The sequence below is a fragment of the Schistocerca piceifrons genome, chromosome 7 (genome assembly GCF_021461385.2).
Source record: "Schistocerca piceifrons isolate TAMUIC-IGC-003096 chromosome 7, iqSchPice1.1, whole genome shotgun sequence".
Lineage (NCBI taxonomy): Eukaryota > Metazoa > Arthropoda > Insecta > Orthoptera > Acrididae > Schistocerca > Schistocerca piceifrons.
This window is the reverse complement of record NC_060144.1, coordinates 134,632,626-134,654,492: the sequence shown is the minus strand read 5'-3', so window position 1 is coordinate 134,654,492 and position 21,867 is coordinate 134,632,626. Positions and strand designations below refer to the sequence as shown.

The window sequence follows — 21,867 nt, the reverse complement described above, 5'->3', positions numbered from 1 at the left end:
AAGACAGTTACTTCTATGTTATTTAGAAAAGATTATGTTAAGGGCAAGGATCAAAGGGAATGATCAAGACGGTATGGGTTATGAAGTAGCCGTTAACAAACGTGTAGTGTAGCCGTTAACGAACATGTAATGCTCAGCATGTTCTGGCACTAGGTGGTCAATGTTGATCTTGGCCATTGGGCAAAAAAATGGTTAGCCACTAAAATACATGTAGACAGCTGTGACATTACAGCCAGTGTGTGTGTGTGTGTGTGTGTGTGTGTGTGTGCTTGCAAAAGAGAGAGAGAGACAACTGCCTGATGTCTCAACTAACTGCAGAGTACTCTTTGTACTACTGTATTGAATTCCACCTAGATCTTTTCAGTATCATAGTAGTATTACCTGGGATTCAGATGCAGATGGCACTAAATCTGTAATAGCTGAAAAAGGTTTAGGAACAGTTAAGCAGCAAAGTAGGGATCATCTCACAGAAGTCAGACTTCACACTCAATAATTGTTTCTTATTAATCACGAAAAATGTATAAATCTTTCCTCCCATTTACATACGAAAGATGATGACAACAACTGCATGTCTGTTAAGCTTCCTGGGATTCATCTCCATTCAAAATGAAAATGGAAAGGTGACACCTATTACAATGTATTTGTCTAAGTACTACATGACACTAAATATGAGACGAACCACAGCCCCCCCCCCCCCCAACCCTGCTCCCACTCTGTTCTTAAATGGATCCTTGAGGAAATTTTATTTTTAACATATCCTGGCAAATCAAAATTGCAAACCCTTTTACTGATATAAGTATCTGCCAAAAAAACTAACATTATACCTATTCTACACTTATGTCATTTATTGATTGTCTACATTTTGATAATAAAACAAGAAATAAAATGAACAAAAAGATGTAATTTACATTAATTTTTATCTTTATGTGCTTTTTTACTATGTTAGTCAGTCATCTGTGATGCCACTATTTCCAATAATAATGATGATGATGAATTATCATCCCACCACCACTGCCAACACCACTAATGGTACCATCATCCATACTACTACTACTACTACTACTATGTGATCAGGCCCAGTGGACCGCACGCATCTACGAATTTCCTCCTCCACTGTAATCTGTCCATTGTTGCTATCCGCCATTCGTCCACATCTATTGACACTTGGTTTAAACCTTCATGGAGTCCATCCCTCCAACGCTTCTTGGGTCTCCCTGGCTGTCTCTTTCCTGTAGGTGAGAAATCCAGGAGCTTCCGAGGCCATCTGTGATCCTCCATCCGGGCCACATGGCTGCATTCGTTTGGCTTTGAGAGTTCCTGCTATGTTGGGCTGCTAGTATAGTTTCTCAAGCTCTTGGTTGTATTTGATCCTCCATTCCCCTGTATCTGCATCCAGAACCGGATCGAAGATCTTCCGAAGCACGTTTCTCTCAAAAACAAGGAGCTTATGGAAGTCCTGTTTCCGGTTACTCCATGTCTCACAGTCATATAGAACAACAGGCTGGATCAGGGTTTTGTACAGTCAAATCTTGAACTGTCTGGAGAGATATTTGGACCGAAGCAGTTGTGCTAGGCTGTGGTAAGATCAGTTACCTGCTTGTATTCTGGCATTGATCTCTGCTTCACATGACAAGTTCTCAGTGAAAAGTGCCCCTAGGTATTTGAATTCTTGCACTCTCTTGTAGGCTTGGTCCCCAACCTGTAGTGATTGTAGATGATCAGCAGTGTGACAATGACCATGTGTCATAACGAGGTACTCTGTCTTGGCTTCGTTTATGTTTACCCCAAATTTGCTGGCAGCCTCCTTTAGTGCTTTGGTCATTTGCTCCAACTCCTCTTCCAACCTAGAGAGTAAACAGATGTCGTCTGCATAGGCTACGTATGCCAGTCTCTTTCCTTCGATTTCAATCCCTTCGTTCTCTTGGAAGGTCTCGCGTACGATCTTCTCCAGGGCAAAGTTGAACAGGATAGGGGACAACCCATCTCCTTGCCTGAGTCCTGTGACAATTTCAAACTCCTCAGTTACGCAATTTCCCATCTTCACCTTTGCACATGTTTCGTTCAGACAGATCTTTATCAGACTGATGAGTTTCTCGGCTATGCCAAACTCCCTTAAACAGTTGAGCAGGCTCTTCTTAAAATCAATGAATAAAATATGCAAATCTTTATCATATTCACCCAGTTTCTCAGTGAGCTGCCGGAGACTGAAGATGTGATCTACTGTTGACCGTCCTGGCCAGAAACCTCCCTGGTACTCCCCAAACACCGATTCTGCCACTGGCTGAATTCTATGTATGAGGCAATTGGACAGGATCTTATAGCAGACATTAAGCAGTGGGATTCCTCAATAGTTGTCACATTTCAGTTTGTCGCCCTTCTTATGTATTGGACAAATCAGAGCTGTTTTCCATTCTCCTGGTAGCTCTTCTTTGGTCCATATCGCCTGTATCAGTCGGTGTATTTTTTCTGCAAGTTTCCCTCCTCCTGCCAGGATCATTTCAGCCTGTATACCATCTTCACCTGGACTCTTATTCTGTTTAAGGTGTCTGATTCTAGTTTTTATCTCATCCAGGGTAGGTGGGGGATAGTCTGCATCGGCTGTAATTGGGTGCTGGAAATCAAACTGCAGTTCGGGTTCATCACAATTTAGCAGCTGTCGAAAGTACTCTTTCCATCTCTCAGCTATGTCCCTATCGTTCATCAGGATCTTATCACGGGAATCTTTGACATATTTCTGCTTGGCCTGGTGACCTTTGCAGAGGTACTTCACCCTCAGAAACATTTCCCTAGTCTTTTGTCCTCTGAAGTCTGTTTCTGCTTCAATGATGATATTCCTTATGTATTTCCTCTTTGCTCTTCTCAGAATTGCTTGTGTAGTCTTTCGGACCTACTCAAATTGTGCTTTGGCCTGTGCCAGATTTGTCCCTTTCAGCCACTTGTTCCTGGCTTCCTTTCTCCTTTCCAGGGCAGCTGCACATTCCTTTCCAAACCAGATCTTCTTGCCCACTGGGTTTCCCATGAGTGTTTCCTTTCCTGTATCCCTAACTGAGCTCTGGATGTTTCCCCACATTAGTCCATACTACACACATCAAAAAAAGTTTTGCATAACCTCGATTCCAAAAGTGCCAGAACCTGTACAGATAATTGGAAGAGAGATCAACACAAACATCATTTCGACCCTTTTTACTGGTCATGAAAACCACAAATATCATGTTGTACCACCATACAGCGAAACCTTCAGAGATGGTGGTCCAGATTGTTGTACATACCGATACCTCTAATACCCAGTAGCACGTCCTCTTACACTGATGCATGCCTGTATACGTCGTGGCATACTATCCACAAGTTCATCAAGGCACTGTTGGCCCAGATTGTCCCACTCCTCAATGGCGATTCTGCATAGATTCCTCAAAGTGGTTGGTAGGTCATTTCGTCCTTAAACAGTCCTTTACAATCTATTTCAGGCATGTGCGACAGGGTTCATGTCTGGAGAATATGCTGGCCACTCTAATCGAGCAATGTCGTTATCCTGAAAGAAGTCATTCACAAGATGTGCATGGTCCATGAAGACGAATGCCTTGCCAATATGCTGTTGATATAGTTGCACTATCGGTCGGAGGATGGAACTTACGTATCGTACAGCTGTTATGGCGTCTTCCATGATCACCAGCGGCGTACGTTGGCCCTACATAATGCCACCCAAAACAGCAGGGAACCTCCACCTTGCTGCACTCACTGGACAGTGTGTCTAACACATTCAGCCTGATCGGGTTGCCTCCAAACATGTCTCCGATGATTGTCCTGTTGAAGGCATATATGACACTCATTGGTAAAGAGAACGTGATGCTAATCCTGAGCGGTCCATTCGTCATGTTGTTGGGCCCATCTGTACCACGCTGCATGGTGTTGTGGTTGAAAAGATGGACCTCGCCATGGATGTGGGGAGTGAAGTTGCGCATAATGCAGCCTATTGTGCACAGTTTGAGTCATAACACAACGTCCTGTGGCTGCACGAAAAGCATTATTCAACATGGTGGTGTTGCTGTCAGGGCTCCTCCGAGCCATAATCTGTAGGTAACGGTCATCCACTGCAGTAGTAGCCTTTGGTGGCCTCAGCGAGGCATGTCATGAACAGTTCCTGTCTCTCTGTATTTCCTCCATGTCCGAACAACATCGCTTTGGTTCACTCCGAGATGCCTGGACACTTCCCTTGTTGAGAGGCCTTCCTGGCACAAAGTAACAATGTGGACGTGATCGAATCATGGTATTGACTGTCTAGCCATGGTTGAACTACAGACAACATGAGCTGTGTACCTCGTTCTTGGTGGAATGACTGGAACTGATCGGCTGTCGGACCTCCTCCGCCTAATAGGCGCTGCTCATGCATAGTTGTTTACATTGTTGGGTGGGTTTTGTGATGTCTATGAACAGTCAAAGCACTGTGTCAGTAATACAATATCCAGTCAGCGTCTATCTTCAGGAGTTCTGGGAACCGGGGTGATGCAAAAAATTTTTTGATGTGTGTACTTTGGATTAATGCTGTATCCAACCAGTGCAGTAGAGCTTTGGCAATGTGGTTGAAGCTCACGTATCATTTGTTGCACCACCTTTCATATGTTCTCTGAAAACTTATTTTTGTTACAATTAATTTGTCTCCTGTTGAAATATGTACTAGTGTTAAGTATTTGCCCAGTTTTAAAGTAAATTTAACTACAAATGGATTCAGGTGAACTGCAATTGAAACATAGTAGATTCATTAAAAGCCAAGGTACATGGTGTAATGTGAGACCTGAGTGGTATACATTCATATTGATGGCAGTATGATGAAATTTGCTGCCTGTTCAATACTCCCCTCTAGATGTTTGTACTAGTGGTCACTACTCCTCCTCCAAACCTTCCAAATTCAAATTAAATTCATGCATGACTTCAACTGTCCAAGCATAATGTAAGATGACCCCTTTTTTAATCTCTTACCCAATGCAAAAAAGACCTAGTTTAATCTGCGAATGTAAGACAACATTTTAATTTGCAGAATGACGCATTGCCCTTGGGGCGTTAGTGCCCGCGGCCAGCGCCCCAGGTGAATCCATATGTTGTCGCAGTGGCTGAGACGTGTCGCTTAGTTGGCTGTGCAGTCCGCCCGCTGACCCTCGCCATGCCGCTGTATGCAAATATTGCAATAGATAAAAATTTATTTTGTGACCACACATCGCTGTCCTTTTCAGCAGAACTGGGGGAAAACGCATCTAAAACCAATCTTTTTTGTTAGTTTTTTTATTTGAGTTTCAATGAATGAAAGAATTAATTGTTAAAGTGATAAAAGTGTTTTAAAAACAGGATTGTACAAACTTATTGTATGTTCTTTTTTGGTGTGGTACGAGCAGGAAACAGGTGGGCAAAGTTTGTGCACAAGTTACAAATGATCGCTGAGAATTGGGAAAGCAGGGAAACCCTTTGCTGCTGGGCATCTCATCAAGGATTGCCTGGTCGACTCGGCGGCTTGTATTTGTCTACCAAACCTCATGGGAAAATTTGAAAAAATAGCTCTTTCGCCTCAAACTGTTGCTCACAGAGTCGAAGATATGGTCTCAGATATGGAGCAGTAATTAATGGAGAGAGCGGCAAACTTCATTTCACTTTCTATCGCTCTTGAAGAGTCCACGGACGTTGTGGACATATCTCAGCTCATCATATTCATTCAGGATGTCAACGACAATCTGCGGGTCACCGAAGAATTTCTCGATGTTATACCATTAAAAGACACAACCATGGGTTTGGATATTTTTCTAGCTGTGGAAAACGTATTTGAGTCAATGGGTTTAAAATGGGAACGCCTGACCAGTGTAACAAGGGATGGAGCCCCTGCACTACGAGGGATATGCACTGGATTTCTTAGTTACATGAGGTCAAAAATGGCTGAAGTTGGCTGTTCCTTATTCACAACAGTCCATTGTCTGATACATCAGGAGGCACTTTGTGCGAAGATTGTCAACATAAAAATGTTACGGACACAGTTCTTCAAACGGTTAATTAACTTCACTCGCACGGACTCACACATCGCCAATTTAAAAAATTTCTGGCTGATATCGAAGTGGAATACCTGGACATCCCATACCACACCGAAGTAAGATGGCTGAGCAGAGGAAAGGTGCTTCATCGGTTTTTCTCCTTGAGGGGCGAAATAAATACCTTTTTGGAAATGAAAGGACGTCCAGAAGAATTACTTTGTGATCCTAAGTGGGTGGCAAATTTGGCTTTTTTTAGTGACCTTACTGTATTTAAATACTTTGAACATTTCACTGCAACGCGAAAATCACTATGTCATTGATTTAGTGCAGATGATTAAAGCATAAAAAATAAAAAAATAAAAATTTGTGGGAAAAACAATTGTGCGAGAATAATTGTGGACACTTTCCTGCACTAGACAGTGTTAAAGACGATGTGGATTTTTCAGATTATATTGCAATCATTTGTGAATTACAAGAAAGGTTTGAAAACAGATTTTTGGAGATAAGTGAGCTTCAGTCGGCCTTAGACATATTTGTTCGCCCATTTTCCCTTCGGCATAGGACGTCTCACAAGTGCTTCAACTAGAGCTGATTGACCTGCAGTGCAATATCCGCCTGAAGGACCGCTTTCTCATGTGTAAAACTTTGGATGACTTTTACAGCTGTCTTCCACAAGAGAAATATCCTCTTTTGCACAATCACGCGGCCTAAGTTCTCTCAATGTTTGGTTCCACGTACATCTCTTTTAAAGCTTGCTAAATCTAAGAACTGTTCATTACTTGGTGATAAAACAAGGTGTATACATGGACAATGAAAAAAAATTCCCGGATTTTTCCCGGTTAAAAATACAGTTTTTCCCGGGTGACAGTATATTTTCCCTTATCAATTCTTTGAGTGGTTATGGTTTTATACCCGGGCGTACAATATCCCGGCACTTTAGAAAACGAAACTCAGGGAAAAAGACACGTTTTGGAAACATCTTTGATGTGCAGCAAAATTTACGCTGCGTATTTTCGCATTATGAAAGTATACACTGGAATTCCACCAAACACTGCATGTTACTTTCCGAATAATTGAAATTGAGATTTCGATGCACTTTTGTAGGCTGTTTGTAGCTCATGTCACGTGATCTTGCCAGCCGATGACAGCGGTTATTAAGAGCATGGGACACGTGATGTAGTCAGCCAACAGTAAGATCACTGTTAAGTAGCACGAACACACAAACAGGGAAGTTAATAGTTTAAATTAATATACATAGTGTTGCTACAAGAAAAGCAAAGTTTTCACATATAATATTGTTCTCAAGCTGCAAGAGAAGCTAAGCTTTCGCATATACTGTTGATCTTTTTTGCGCGTGTTACACTTTAAGATATATCACACAAACGTGCCAGTAAAATTTTTAATAATGCCATAAATGTCTGATCTTCAGGGTTCAAAATTCTTCTAAATGGCGCGTCATCAAAGAGTTGATTTTTAAATGAGAGGCAAACGCTCTGTGATTTAATAAATTCATGGTACATTCTTGCACATAGTTCAACTTACGTAAAAGAATATTTACTTTGAATGTAACGCTTTTCAAACCACTATTCGCAATATTTTCCCGCGACCTGTTAGAAATAGGTTCGTTTCAGCACTTGCCACAAAACGCAGATAACAGGTGACACCATGCTTGGGTAGCTATCATGACGTAGGAAGCCCGTATGTACGTACGTGTAAAACATTGAAAGATCATACATTATGTCATAAAAGAAACAAGACATCAGAGGATACTGCAAGAGCATTGGAATTTCATGAATAATATTAAAATGTGCACATTTAAAGTGCATACTTAAAGGGCACATTCGTATGTTCGGATTCCCAATGATGTAGACCTCGACCTGATATTAAGCTTTTCCGTGTGGTATTTGGGATGTAAATTTTCTTGGAGCACCAGTACTGTATTATATCATGTTTGGTTCTTTATTATGACATAATGCCATACGTGCTAGAAAATGAAAACGTGCACTTGAAATGCAGCGAACAGTTGAAACTAGCCAGTACTGTGGAATTAAACATTTCATTTCAAATACATTGACTGCCTCTGCGGAAAAGGTTAAGAAAAGTCAAATTTCTTTAGCGAGCAGACAAAAATAACTTCATTGTTCCGCAAGGCGATTAATGCTTGACTGTCAGAAAGGTGGAAATAAAATAAAATCTGAAACTAATGTAAACACGTGTCATGCGGAGACTACCCACTATAACTCAGACTGCTCTGTGCATCAGCCCCGGATCTACATTTGCGAACAGAGTCAATACTAAAAAAAAAAATCGAATTTTCAAAATATGTTCATCTTGTAGCGCACATCTTTCTAAAAAGTCTGAAACATAAAACATATGTATTTGAGGAAATATAAGACATATTAATTAGTCTTACGTATGCCAAAGTGCAGTGCCACGCCTCTTCATAAAGCATTTTTCTACCGCACGTCCAAACTATATTCAGGCGAGTGGACATTGAGAGCCTGCCCCTCTTTAAAAAATCTCGCAATTAATAGCGGATGGGATTTTTTTTTGTAATCAAGAGAACAATAACTCTTCAGAAAATCTGAAATCTTTTTTGCCTATTAGTTAATAACTTGCTGTTTTGTGTGACATAAAATTAAATATAGGCTATATAAAACCACTACTGAAAGAGATAAGCAAGAAATTACACATTTCTTCAAACCTTAGCTCCTAGCATTTTTTCCTCTCTAATCTTGCTACAGCTTTACATGGCGTGCTTTCCTTTCTGCGAAAGAATCTATTGCCTCATCAAAGTTCGTCAAACGTTTTGCTACATGAAAAATCGAAACGTCGTTATCTAATACTGAAAAAGCTGTTAATACAAATAATACCCAAGACTGGTGTGGTTTCTCGACCTGATTACGTCTATTTTGTCACTGTCTGCTAGATAAAAACAAAATAGGCCTTTCTAATATGGCAGCAATTTTTGTAACACACCAAATTAAACGAGACGGTTTTGGCACAAATGGCCATTTTTATAACACGACAGAATATAATCCACGAAGCACCAATATCAAATATCTATCAGGCCTACTACAAGCAAAAAGCTTTATGTTAGGAAATAGTTTCATATTTGAGTCATACGCACCAGCTTCTCAAGCATGAGATCGAAAAGTAGTATTACGAAATTTTTATATAAATTTGGAATCGTCTTATTCTTCTATAATTTGTGTGATGTCCCCGTTTCTTCTCCTTCCTCATTCTAACAATCTTGTGATCAATTCTGTAGCTATTGCTACCATTGTCAAAATTTGTTCGCTGATTAACTTCACTAACCCTGTCAGAATCACAAGTTTAGTTATCCTGCGATTATTTTCCAGTTAGGCGTTATTACGTGTTCGAACGACACTTTTCCGCATTACTTCCACAATAGAACTTACGCGTCTGCTAGCTGGGGTCTGTACAACTGGTCCTTACTAGTGTAGCGATCTGGTCAAATTTCTGTCAAAATTTCATTTTCTTGGATACACCGAGAAGATAATACGTAATCTTTCTCACCTGTTATTCCTGTTAGTCGTTTATTTCCATTCTGGTAGCCTGAATCTATGGATTTCGCTAGTAATTATAACAATGCTGATCATTTGCAAACCCCATCAACCACACGATCAGACAGTGATTGGCGTTCATCCGTTCGGCTTTACTCCCTCAGCTCTTATTGCCCCGCCCCCTTTTGTTTGTGGAAAGTTTATTTCTAGATGCGACGAAGATTCTCCTGACAGAAACATTACGTACACTATGCATGCATTCAAAAGTCAACTTATGATTCATTCAGAAAGCAACTTAAAATGTGTTCAAAAATGTTCAAAAACCAACAGGGATGCATTTCAAAATCATATTAATAATCGATAGACAAACGTGCGCTGGATGCTAGGTGTTTGTGAAACAAGTATTTTTTCCCCAAGAATATGAATTTGGCGCCCCCTTTTTCCGGTAGCATCTAGCTGCTTGCGCACAGCCAACAGCCACATTCTGTAGCCAGAAGTGGGAGAATCACTACTCAAACATGACTCAACTGTGCATGTGCATGTGCTCGCGCGTAACTGCTAAAACAAATCTAATGTAAACAGTTTCGACTTCACGCTCACTGGAGGCAATTTGTTGTTATGAAGCACTGCATAGTCTTCCTAAAGCCTTTGACACATTTTTGATTGGCAGACGCTTGCATGAGCACTGTGTGTCACTGTTGTATATGGCGCATTTCCTTTGCAATTTAAGTTATTTTCATTTTTTTCTCTCGTTTATGTTTTATTGTTGAAGTATTATTCTGCAGTAGTGGGATACAGTAATATCCTTTGTTAGAATATCGGTTCTTACCAGACAAAATTACAAAAATTTAACTGAAAACTCAAACGATGAAAAATTCCCGGAATTCTAAAAATATCCCGGGTTTCTCCCGGTTTTCTCCTGGATGAAAAAATTCCCAGGTTTTTCCCGGATATCCCAGTTGTCCCGGGTTGTATACACCCTGTAAAAATTTGACTAATTCTTTGAGGTTATCAGTCTCAGGGAATACTGTACCTAACACTGACAAAACCATTTCCTCGAAAAAGAAAAAAGTGTAAATTGTTAATTGTCTCTTTTAACAATGTTGACTGTAAGAATTAAAGAGCTTTATATCCTTAATCCTATTTTTTAATAAGTTTTCAAACTTGGTCGGTTAAAATTATTATGCACAAAACAGCAAAATAAGGATCCGATTTCTTAACTCTGAAAAGGGATACAAAGAGATGTAGCCCGAAGTATAACAAAAAATGTTTACTTGTAACTGCTAACAGTGAGAATGAGACTCTACATCCCTTAGATAAAGTTATTTCTAAAATAGAATATTTATGACTCTAATTCATTTAAGAAACTGATATTTTTCAGAAGACGCTTATTGTACATATGACGAGTGTGCATGTGCAGTACTAACAGAATGAAGCTGTGGGTCAGAGAACAACTAAGATGTTCTTCGATTCTTGTTTTGGATATTGTTGTCTAAAGCTTTGCGTAGCAATCCTGCCACATGAACACTAGTTTTTACCTAAACGGTAAATGGTTTCCTTGTTTTACCGCTCATCGGCCTCTTTTACACAGCTGCGCTTCCTCTGCTATTTTGTTTAGGTTGGATCTGACCACGGGACAGTCCAGCGCAGAGCAATGCTGTGCGATCTCACTCGCTCCTCAGCTGTCTCTCTCGCCCCTATGCCGACACTAGCGATACACGGTCGCGGACGGGGTGCTGAACTACACTGCGTGGCACCCACGGGGCGCGGGTGCACCCGCTGGGCGCAATTCTTGGCTGAGCCTGATATAGACGATATGTTGGTGTTGCAGACCACTGTCTCTGGCCACTGAGGACGGACCTCAGTGGAAAGAGACAGTGGTCATGTGTGTGCGAGTTTCACCTGCATGAGTAAGAGTGTGTTTTCTACTTTAGAAGAAGGTCTTTTGGACAAAAACTTGAATGTATAGCAGTATTTTTGATGTGCATGTCTGCGCCTCAACATTACCTCTATACGGTGAGTAGCATCCAATCTATTTCATAATATTGTCATTATTCCATCCTGAACATCCTTTTCATGATGTATATATGTACTCTTGTATGTATGGATGGGTGTACACAAAATAATGACTTAAATTCCATTTAAATTCTTAAAGGTTTAATATATAAATAAAAATCATAAATATAGAGAAGTTACTGTGCAGGATATTGTGTTTATTATTATTACCATTATTTACATTTTATAGCCTTCATTGGACCACTCTAGCCAACTTCACACAAAGAATTTTTAAGTTTCCTGTCAGCCCAGTACTTCTTCATTCTCTTGGATCTCATCCTTCTTTCTTCATCGGAAATCACCCTTTCTATTGTCTGTCTGTTGATTCTCGTTTGCAGTCTGGTTTGTTTGTCTGTGAGTTTCCTGATTTTGTCAGTTTTGTGTCTTAGGTCTTCCAATATAATCTATAGCTCATCCGTATCTTCCTTGATTTCTGTAATCCACTTAATGTTGCACTTACTATTCCACAATTTTTATATTATGCTCCTGATGATCCTGTTCTCTGGTGTTCTGATTAAATGTCCGAAAAATGAAATGCATTTCTTCCTGATTGTACTCATTACTGGTTCTACTTCCTTGTAGACTGTTTCATTTGTAGCTACTCTCCAGTATCCATATTTCTGGTACGATTTGTTGATGGACCTTCTGATGATTTTTGTCTTTATTTTGAGTATTTTGTTTATTTGTGCAGTGTCAGTTGTTTTGAAGATGGTTTCACTTGCGTATGTTATTTCTGATTGAGTCACTGATTTTGTTGCTATTGACAGGCTCTTCTTGTTGTAGGTGTTCTTGGTGATATACTGTTTATTTATTTATTTACACGTCAAGTTCCGTAGGACCAAATTGAGGAGCAACTCTCCAAGGTCATGGAACGTGTCAGTACATGAAATTACAACATAAAAAGTAATAACAGATATGTATTCTAAAGCACAGTTGAACAGCAGGGGTGCCAAGCAATTTTCTTGTCTTAAACCTATTTTTATGATGATTGGCTCAGAGAGCTCAGAGTCAGTTATTGTGTTTATTATACAATGCACAAATGTTTAGAAATGTAATATTATTGAGAAGGGGTTGGCAGGTTTTTCAGATGAAATGGCACTCAATAAACAACACAAAGTAAGAAACATACCTGTTATCAACGCTTTCTTCTGAGGTAGTAACGAATCCCACAATGCAACGCTTTTACTTTCTGAGCTGTGGCCAGCTGTAGCCAGCATGCTACATGACCCAAGGAATACAAAATCACTTGTTATTTTATTGTGGCACTGGTACGTCTGTAACAAGAAAATAATGATTTTTCTACTACTTCATCTTCATCTGTATGACAAAATAATTTCTGTCACAGATTAATAATTGAAAATGGAAATTTGAACTTGGTATAAATGAAAAAAAGTAGCATGTGGATGCAAGAGGGGGGAGGGAGGGGGGGGGGGGGGGGGGAGATGGTCGAATCTTGAAAATATCTGCTCTACAGAGAATGAATGAAATGTTAAAATTAATTGTGCAAGAGGGTCAGGCAGGTTGTGGTTTTTTTTTTTTTGGTCTGTCTCTGTGTGTGTGTGTGTGTGTGTGTGTGTGTGTGTGTGTGATGAGAAGAACTGGAAGAGGCACATAGAAAAAATGGTAAGTTGTAATGGTACAACAAGATAAGCAACACAAGAGAGTTAAGAAGTATAGCCCGGTCAAACATTTTTCATGTAAAATTATATCTAATTAATGCACTTGGTGGGACAAACAGTTACTTCCCACTTGTTACATCACAGAGAATACATTCATTGTTTATATGCACATGGATTCATATTTATATTTTCACATTTTTGAGCTATACAAATTCTGTCCATCAACAAGAGAGCACTACAACTAGTTACATATATGCGTAATGTATAACTGATAGCAGGACAGGATATGTCTATGGAACAGAAACTGGGCACAATTTGAACTCTTAGTGGCATCATCCCATGATCTGACAAACATATTTATGAAAATGAAAGGTTGTTTTGTAGCCCCTATCCATTTTGTGGTGATAATAATTATCAAAATATTTTAAGAGTGTCTTAAGAATCTTTACATACAGCATGTTTGGAGAACATTCGGTCAGCTCAATAGCAGATTGCTCAGTGAATTTCAGAGGTGCACGAGTGCAGATTTGTGAATCTTGTGTGTGGTCAGGTAGAACACAGATGCTACAACAATGGGGGTGACCCCCAGTTGCGCACATTGTGTATGTTTCCCCAAATCCACTTAGGAGAAATGTTGATTCATCACTGAAGACGACACGATCCAGAAGATCTTCTTCGTCGTGCAGCAACATTTCATTTGCGAACTTGACAGTTAAATTATAGTCTGAAGGCTTTAGAACTTGTAAGAACTGAAAACTATAAGGACATAGTTTAAGCGTGTCGTTGAAAGTTTCTACACAGACTCACTGGAATTGCTAATTTACGACTAGCCTTCCGAAGGGTTTTTTTGGGTCTCCACATGAAAGACACTCACTCGTTCAACACATTCTTCAGTTACTCTTGGTTATTCCATGTGGAATAACTCTTCCCTTTGTGCAAAGATATACAAACAAAACTGTCTGAGTTGCTCTTTCATTTGATGTACAATTTATTGTTGTAAGTTGAATATAATAAATGCTACAAAGAGGTACAACCTGTATATTCATTTTGAAACACCTTGTAATGTATATTTAGTTTGGATAATAAACTAAACTGATATTAATAGATTTGTGGAAATCACGAATAATCAAACTGTGGAAGTCTTGTGCGGGAATTTGAATCCCTTTCCTGTCAAATGTGTGTTCAGTGTCTTGACCAACTTGTTATGTGCTTTTGGGATGGGACAAGCTGTGTAAGGAAAGAATGGGGCATATACACTGAAGCACCAAAGAAACTGATATAGGCACGTGTATTCAAATACAGAGATATGTAAACAGGCAGAATACGGTGCTGCGATCGGCAATGCCTATATATACAACAAGTGTCTGGAATAACCGTTAGATCAGTCACTGCTGCTACAATGGCAAGGTTTAAGTGAGTTTGAACATGGTGTTATAGTTGGCACACGAGACATGGGACACAGAATCTCCGAGGTAGTGATGATGATGTTTGGTTTGTGGGGCGCTCAACTGCGCAGTCATCAGCACCTGTACAAAGTCCCAATTTTTACATAGTCCAATTTTTACTCAGTCAATCTCGCCACTGTCACGAATGATGATGATGAAATGATGAGGACAACACAGACACCAAGTCACGGGGCAGAGAAAAATCCCCAACCTGGCCGGGAATGGAACCTGGGCCTCATGATCCAGAGAGAGCAATGATAGCCACTAGACCACAAGCTGTGGACATAGTGATGAAGTGGGGATTTTCCCGTACGACCATTTCTCGAGTGTACCGTACCATGAGTATCAGGAATTTGGTAAAACATCAAATCTCCTACATCGCTATGGCTGGAACAAGATCCTGCAAGGACAGGACTAACGGCGACTGAAGAGAATCGTTCAACATGACAAAAGTGCAACTGTTCCACAAATTGATGCAGATTTCAATGCTGGGACATTAACAAGTGTCATCATGCGAACTATTCAATGAAGCACCATCGATATGGGCTTTCGGAACTGACGGCCCATTCATGTACCCTTGATGACTGCACGGCACAAAGCTTTACTCCTTGTTCAGGCCTGTAAATACTGTCATTAGACTGTTTATGACTGAACACATGTTGTCTGGTCGGACAAGTCTCATTTCAAATTGTATCGAGTCAATGGATGTGTACGGGAATGGAGACAATCTCATGAATTCATGAACCCTGCATGTCAGCAGGGTACTGTTGAAGCTGGTGGAGGCTCTATAATGGTATGGAGCATGTGCAATTGGTGTGATATGGGACCCCTGATACGTCTAGATACGACTCTTAAGAAGTGACACATACATAAGCATCCTGCCTATTCACTGCATCCATTCATGTCCATTGTGCATTCCGATAGATTTGAGCAATTTTGGCAGAACTATGCGATACCCCACACATGCAGAATTGCTACAGAGTGGCTCCAGGAACACTCTTCTGAGTTTAAACACTTCCGCTGGCCACCAAACTTCCCAGACATGAACATTACTGAGCATATCTGGGATGCCTTGCAATGTGCTATTCAGTAGATATCTCCATCCCCTCGTACTCTTACAGATTTGTGGATAGCCCTGCAGGATTCATGGTGGCAAATCCCTCCAGCACTACTTCAGACACTAGTCAAGTCCACGCCAAGTCGTGTTACGGCACTTCTGCATGCTCATGGGGGCCCAACACGATATTAGGCAGGTGTACCTGTTTCTTTGGCTCTTCAGTGAAGATACTGGGAGGCAGGAAAGGGGGAGACATGTGTCTCTGAGTCAGTAGCAAAATAAAATTCACAGACCGGCTGCGCACTGTGGTGCACTGTCAAACACTGGCAAATTTAATATTTTCCATATTTATCACCAGAAACATTTACGACTTTTATGCAATGACATTTCTGTGATTTAGTGTAGAAGGGGTTGGAGGGCAGGGTGTGAGTGATACATCATTTGCATTTGCACACACTCGTGGCATCCTTGCAAAACTAATGGCCAGCAACTGAATGGCCAGCAGCCTAATTCTATTGTGGTGACTGAAACTGTTTGGATGTTTAACAATCCCGACTACCTCTCCGACTTTACATTTGCACTGATACGATGTTTTTGCTAAAACACAAACATTAGTAAAGTTTGTATTTTGACAACATATTTAACTTAATTCAGCTACAGCTGACTAGCTCATTTGCTTTATGAGCTCGTCATTCATGCTTTTTAGCCATTATTTAGCTGCATGAACTGTGTCCACGATGTAAGCTTTATTACACTTGCACTAAATTTTATGTCCTCCAGCAGAAATTAGATGTAATAAAAAATAAATACACAACAGGCAGGTCATGCAGTTACAGAATGGCAAAAAGAGCACTAATGACATGTGTTCCTAAAACAAGTCCAACGAAGATGAACACTGACAGATGTGTTCCTGTCGCAAAAGGAACGGGTGAGGTTAATGTATACTACTGAAACATGTAGACTATAAAACCAGTTTCTGACCAGAAATGTTTTACTGTACAACTAGTTTCAATCTGTACAATCATCAGATATGTCTACAAAACACAAAAAGAATGAGCAAATTTCTCAATGGGAGCATTACAACAGCATTGAGATTGGCATTTAAATAAATTACATGAGAAACAGCTACACTTGTCATTCTAAAATAGTACTTAAAAAAACTTGTAGCCTAGATATAAACCATCAAAAGAAGTAAAAGTATAGTAAAACTATGATTAAATACCTGAGTTGAAAAGGACTAGATGAAATGGGTTAGGGGGTAGATTCTGAGATTCTGGAGAAGAGAACAATGGTTCTCCTTGCTATGATCCAGATTATGACAATGAATCTGAATGTTCTTGACTGGAGGGGGTTCCTTTTGGTGACCCATAAATGCTTTGGTATACAAAGATGTCATGAGAGCATTTAAGTCAGTTCTGTAGAAATGTTTGTAGAAAGACCATCGAATATCTGGCATTGGTGATGAAATGTTACATGTGGAAGTCATGCATGTACTGAAAGTACACAAAAGCCAGAGATAGTCATGTATTTTGTACAGTTACGGATGAGTGTTTCAGTGTCTTTGGTTCATCACAGCTGTAATACGAAATTAAAACATGTAACAATGTACGATTTGAAAACTTAATGAATACATATATTAAATTCAAGCATCAAACCACTGCTGCACACAGTCTTAGGGTATGCACGTAAGCCATATCAACTTAAAAATAGTTCTTGAAGTAACAATAAGCTTGAGTATTTTAAAATTATTTTTTGACACTGTGTCACTTCCTCGTGCATGTGCTACTGTTTTTTCCTTCTAGTTAAATTTCCTCTCAGCATTGATAGTGAACATATCATTTGATGAACTAACGGTGAACAAAACAGAACGATGACCCGATAACAGACAAACACAATTCTTTTACAATTTCACTGGAATTCCATTACGGTTGAGGATGTTTTCCTGAGTTATGAACTCTGCATTACAATGTTTTGCACTTATAATTTTATATGTTTAACATATTATATGAACTGGAGTACAACAAAAAAAATAAAATTTTGATGTGCTTACATATTCTGAAGAAGTATTTTAGTGACAACTCATGTCCAAAATAAAATAATCAAGCTATCATCATCTGCTGCAAGACAAGAGATAGGTACATAAATATTTTACTGAAGAAAAAAGTACTTACAAAGAAAGGACGGCTGCCATTGCTTGACAAGCCAACCTGCCAAAGGCTGACATTTCCATCTCCATCAGCAACCCCAAATTTGTTTCCATGTTCACTGAAACGCACCCGAGTCACCTTTGCAAATGTTCCAGATGGTCTGGGAGTGGCAACAGAATGCTGCTGACACCATTCCCACATCTGCACTGACCCATCTTGAGAGCCTGTGAGGTCTACAACAACAAAAAGAAAGATTAACTCTAGATAAAATATCAGAAATATAGCAAAGCTCTGCAATAATATGTTCTTTCGTGTGGTGCTTAAGGCAGTGACTGAATTTTATCAAGAGTTTGCTGAAGATATTATTTTTCAATTATATTTATAAAGTTCACTAAAAGATTTGAGGAAATATTGCAATTTCTCATTAAAAATGATTTTAAAAAATAATAAAAAATCTATGCACAAAATTTTATTTAAAATCAAATTCACAATGTGTTTTGTATTAAAGTAAGCATTACCAGTTTCAACTCAAATCAATAAAACAACATTATCTTTATTAAAGATGCCATATGTTAAATGCTACGTATGGGGCTGAGTAAAATATACATGAAGAACTTGTCATTAGATTTAAACGACTGTTGATGCACTGCTGAGGTTCCTCATACATCTTTCCCTGGAGTGTCAGCACAGACACCATTATTCATATTACAGTTAATTCAAAGATGGCAATAAGAATAAAAGATGGCATCGATGATAAGAGAATTAGTAATAGGCCTATTTGCTTAAAAAATATGTACAGGATGCAATCTAAATAAAATTTTGGTACTTTTCAGTAGCTGAAATTGTTCTAACTTGTACTTCTACAATTATTAAATTACTTCCAGATCTGCCCAACATATTCCTTTTCATGTTAAATGCATCAGTTCATTATCTGAAACCAGAAACTGAAGTTTCCATAGCAATACCTTGGGGAAAGTTGTAAGCAACGTTTCACAATCCTACACGGGTGAATTGTGATACTTTGAAGTGGACCAATCCATGGGTTTGTTTTGTTTTGTTTTTGGGGAGAGAGAGAAATGATGTGGAGGCCAAATCTGAGCTGTAAGGTGCATGCTGAAGTGTCAAGAATTTAGGGTGACTCCTCGAGAAGTGTTCACATTTTGACAAAAAACTGAGCCTCTCTTTCCCAAGTTGGGCAGTTTGGTGGTACAGTAATTTCTACCACATTTAGTGAGCATTTCCTGTTTAAAAATGTTTTATTTTATTTTCAGATCTGAAGATGATGATTAAATGTGACAAACAGGTTATCAAGTGTGATCATTTGCATCTTAAATTCTTCATGAGGCTTGATAAGAAGCTGAAAGCCATTATGATACCAGTTGTGTGACCTGAAGCTGAAAAGTATAATACAGGGTGATTCAAAAAGAATACCACAACTTTAAAAATGTTTATCTAATGAAAGAAACATAATGTAACCTTCTGTTATACATCATTACAAAGAGTATTTAAAAAGATTTTTTTTTCCACTCAAAAACAAGTTCAGAGATGTTCAATATGGCCCCCTCCAGACACTCGAGCAATATCAACCCGATACTCCAACTCGTTCCACACTCTCTGTAACATATCAGGCGTAACAGTTTGGATAGCTGCTGTTATTTCTCGTTTCAAATCATCAATGGTGGCTGGGAGAGGTGGCCGAAACACCATATCCTTAACATACCCCCATAAGAAAAAATCGCAGGGGGTAAGATCAGGGCTTCTTGGAGGCCAGTGATGAAGTGCTCTGTCACGGGCTGCCTGGCGGCCGATCCATCGCCTCGGGTAGTTGACGTTCAGGTAGTTACAGACAGATAAGTGCCAATGTGGTGGCGCTCCATCCTGCTGAAATATGAATTGTTGTGCTTCTTGTTCGAGCCAATTCTCTAACATCTCCAGATACCGTCCAGAACTTTTCCCTTTGCACAAACACCCATCCTCTGTAAACTGTTTATACCAACGTTTAATACACCACCTATCAGGAGGTTTAACACCATACTTCGTTCGAAATGCATGCTGAACAACTGTCGTCGATTCACTTCTGCCGTACTCAATAACACAAAAAGTTTTCTGTTGAGCGGTCGCCATCTTGGCATCAACTGACGCTGACGCCTAGTCAACAGTGCCTCAAGCGAACAAATGTACAACTAAATGAAACTTTATAGCTCCCTTAATTCGCCGACAGATAGTGCTTAGCTCTGCCTTTTGTCGTTGCAGAGTTTTAAATTCCTAAAGTTGTGGTATTCTTTTTGAATCACCCTGTATATACAGACTTTGTTTACAAGATGGTCACTCTGTGTTCCCCTAAGTTAGTACACCTAGTCTGTGTGAAGGTTTTTTCGTCAATTCTAATAATCAAGCACTGTTGAACTTCACAATGGTAATATATCGTCATTGAAGAAACAATACCGGCTGACTGACTTACTTTCAAATTTGTATTTTTTCAGTCAGTTTGTATCCTTGACTTTGCACACCTGATCTTACGACCAGAATGCTGGATTTTTAACTATTTACAAAGAAAATGAGCTAACACAGTGTCACATTTACGATAGGAGTGACAAATAGATGGAAATGCCACACAACTGCAAAAGAATGAAATACCATGTAACTAGTGTGTTTTGGATGCGGTAAACAACATCACATAAATGCCAATGTGTGCATGTGTAGCCACAGTATATCGTTGTTTGCTTCCAATGTTCGAAAAGGGTTCCTTGGTTGTAACTTCGGTTTATGAAAATGGACAGAGTTTTACAAGACAATCTTTTTACTGAGGAAGAAATGTTTATCTGATGAAGTTAGCATTCCGAAGTGGAGTTTCCTTCCTGAAGTGATTGGCAGCAGTAAGAAAATTCTCTAATTATTTATCTTGCATTAACAGAAATCCACAAAAACTATGAAATTTAGCAGTACCACATCTGCTTTATTGTGATATAAATCAGAACACCACACTTCACTCATTCTGTGCATTAGTTATTTCAGCATGATACTACACACAGCGGTGCTTATTATTTACCAGAAAATTCAGATAACTATCAGAATATGATAAGCAGTGACAGGAGAAGTAAGTCTAAAGCCTGCCCCGAAGAATGTGAGACAAACGCCACTACAATACTGAGAATGCATAGATACGCATATATTGAATATAAGACAGTCGAAGTGGCAAAATTGCTCATGATACTCCAAGAGAGGCAAGAACATGTCAAAAGTCCATTTAAAGGAAGTGTCATCAATATCTGATAGTAATAAGCAGACAGTATTTAACACATTCTGGGAAACAATGTCACGGTACCACAGGAAAAGTTACGCACTCACTCCTGTGGACATAACTCCAATGAAACGTCCAGATTACTGGCGAATCCAGGAGACAGCATGCCCAATTAATCTTTTGTGTAATGAGATGGGAAAACAAAGTATGCGAAAAGACATTTCTCAATAGTCTTGGGAATGAAGAAAGGGCTGTTCGATATTAGTTAGATAATTCAAACCCATAGGACGAACCCTATTTCACAATCAGAATGTTCCTGAATCAATCAAGTGTAGAGAATAGCCAAGATAACTTTCATAAAACAATTCCCGGACTGCCTTCTGAAACTGCCAACACGTTACTGCATGTAATCCACTTCTAAGCTGTACCTTGAGTCTACAATACAGTACAAACACAGCTGTTTGGACCCTACAAAGAAAAATGTAATACGAATAAGGTTATATCAATACATTGGGTCACCTTTAGATTGAATTTCAAAGAGGGTAATCTTAGCTTATTTTCCCCCAAGAAAGACCAGTATGACTTTTGTTGAAGTTCTAGGCTCAGAAATGTTAGTGAAGACATGTGGAAGCACCACAGGCAAGGCTGCAAATAAGAAAAGGATGTCCAGCGGAAGCTCTGCTCAATGTACTCCATGGACTTACAGGCCATGCAAGTAGTGCAGATTACTATAAAACAAAATTGATTGATCATAGCTTTACATTGTAC

The 21,867-nt window shown here is 39.4% G+C and overlaps 1 protein-coding gene across 1 annotated transcript in view; it reads right to left on the bottom strand.

Moving 5' to 3' along the window:
* LOC124804706 (dmX-like protein 2) overlaps positions 1-21,867 on the bottom strand; it is a 327,684-nt gene that overhangs the window by 19,518 nt on the left and 286,299 nt on the right. The window contains exons 55-56 of the mRNA XM_047264965.1: positions 17,883-18,091; positions 12,720-12,864 (exon numbers count right to left, since the gene is read on the bottom strand). Of these exons, the coding sequence (XP_047120921.1) occupies positions 12,720-12,864; positions 17,883-18,091 (354 nt within the window). The remainder of the gene's footprint in view (positions 1-12,719; positions 12,865-17,882; positions 18,092-21,867) is intronic.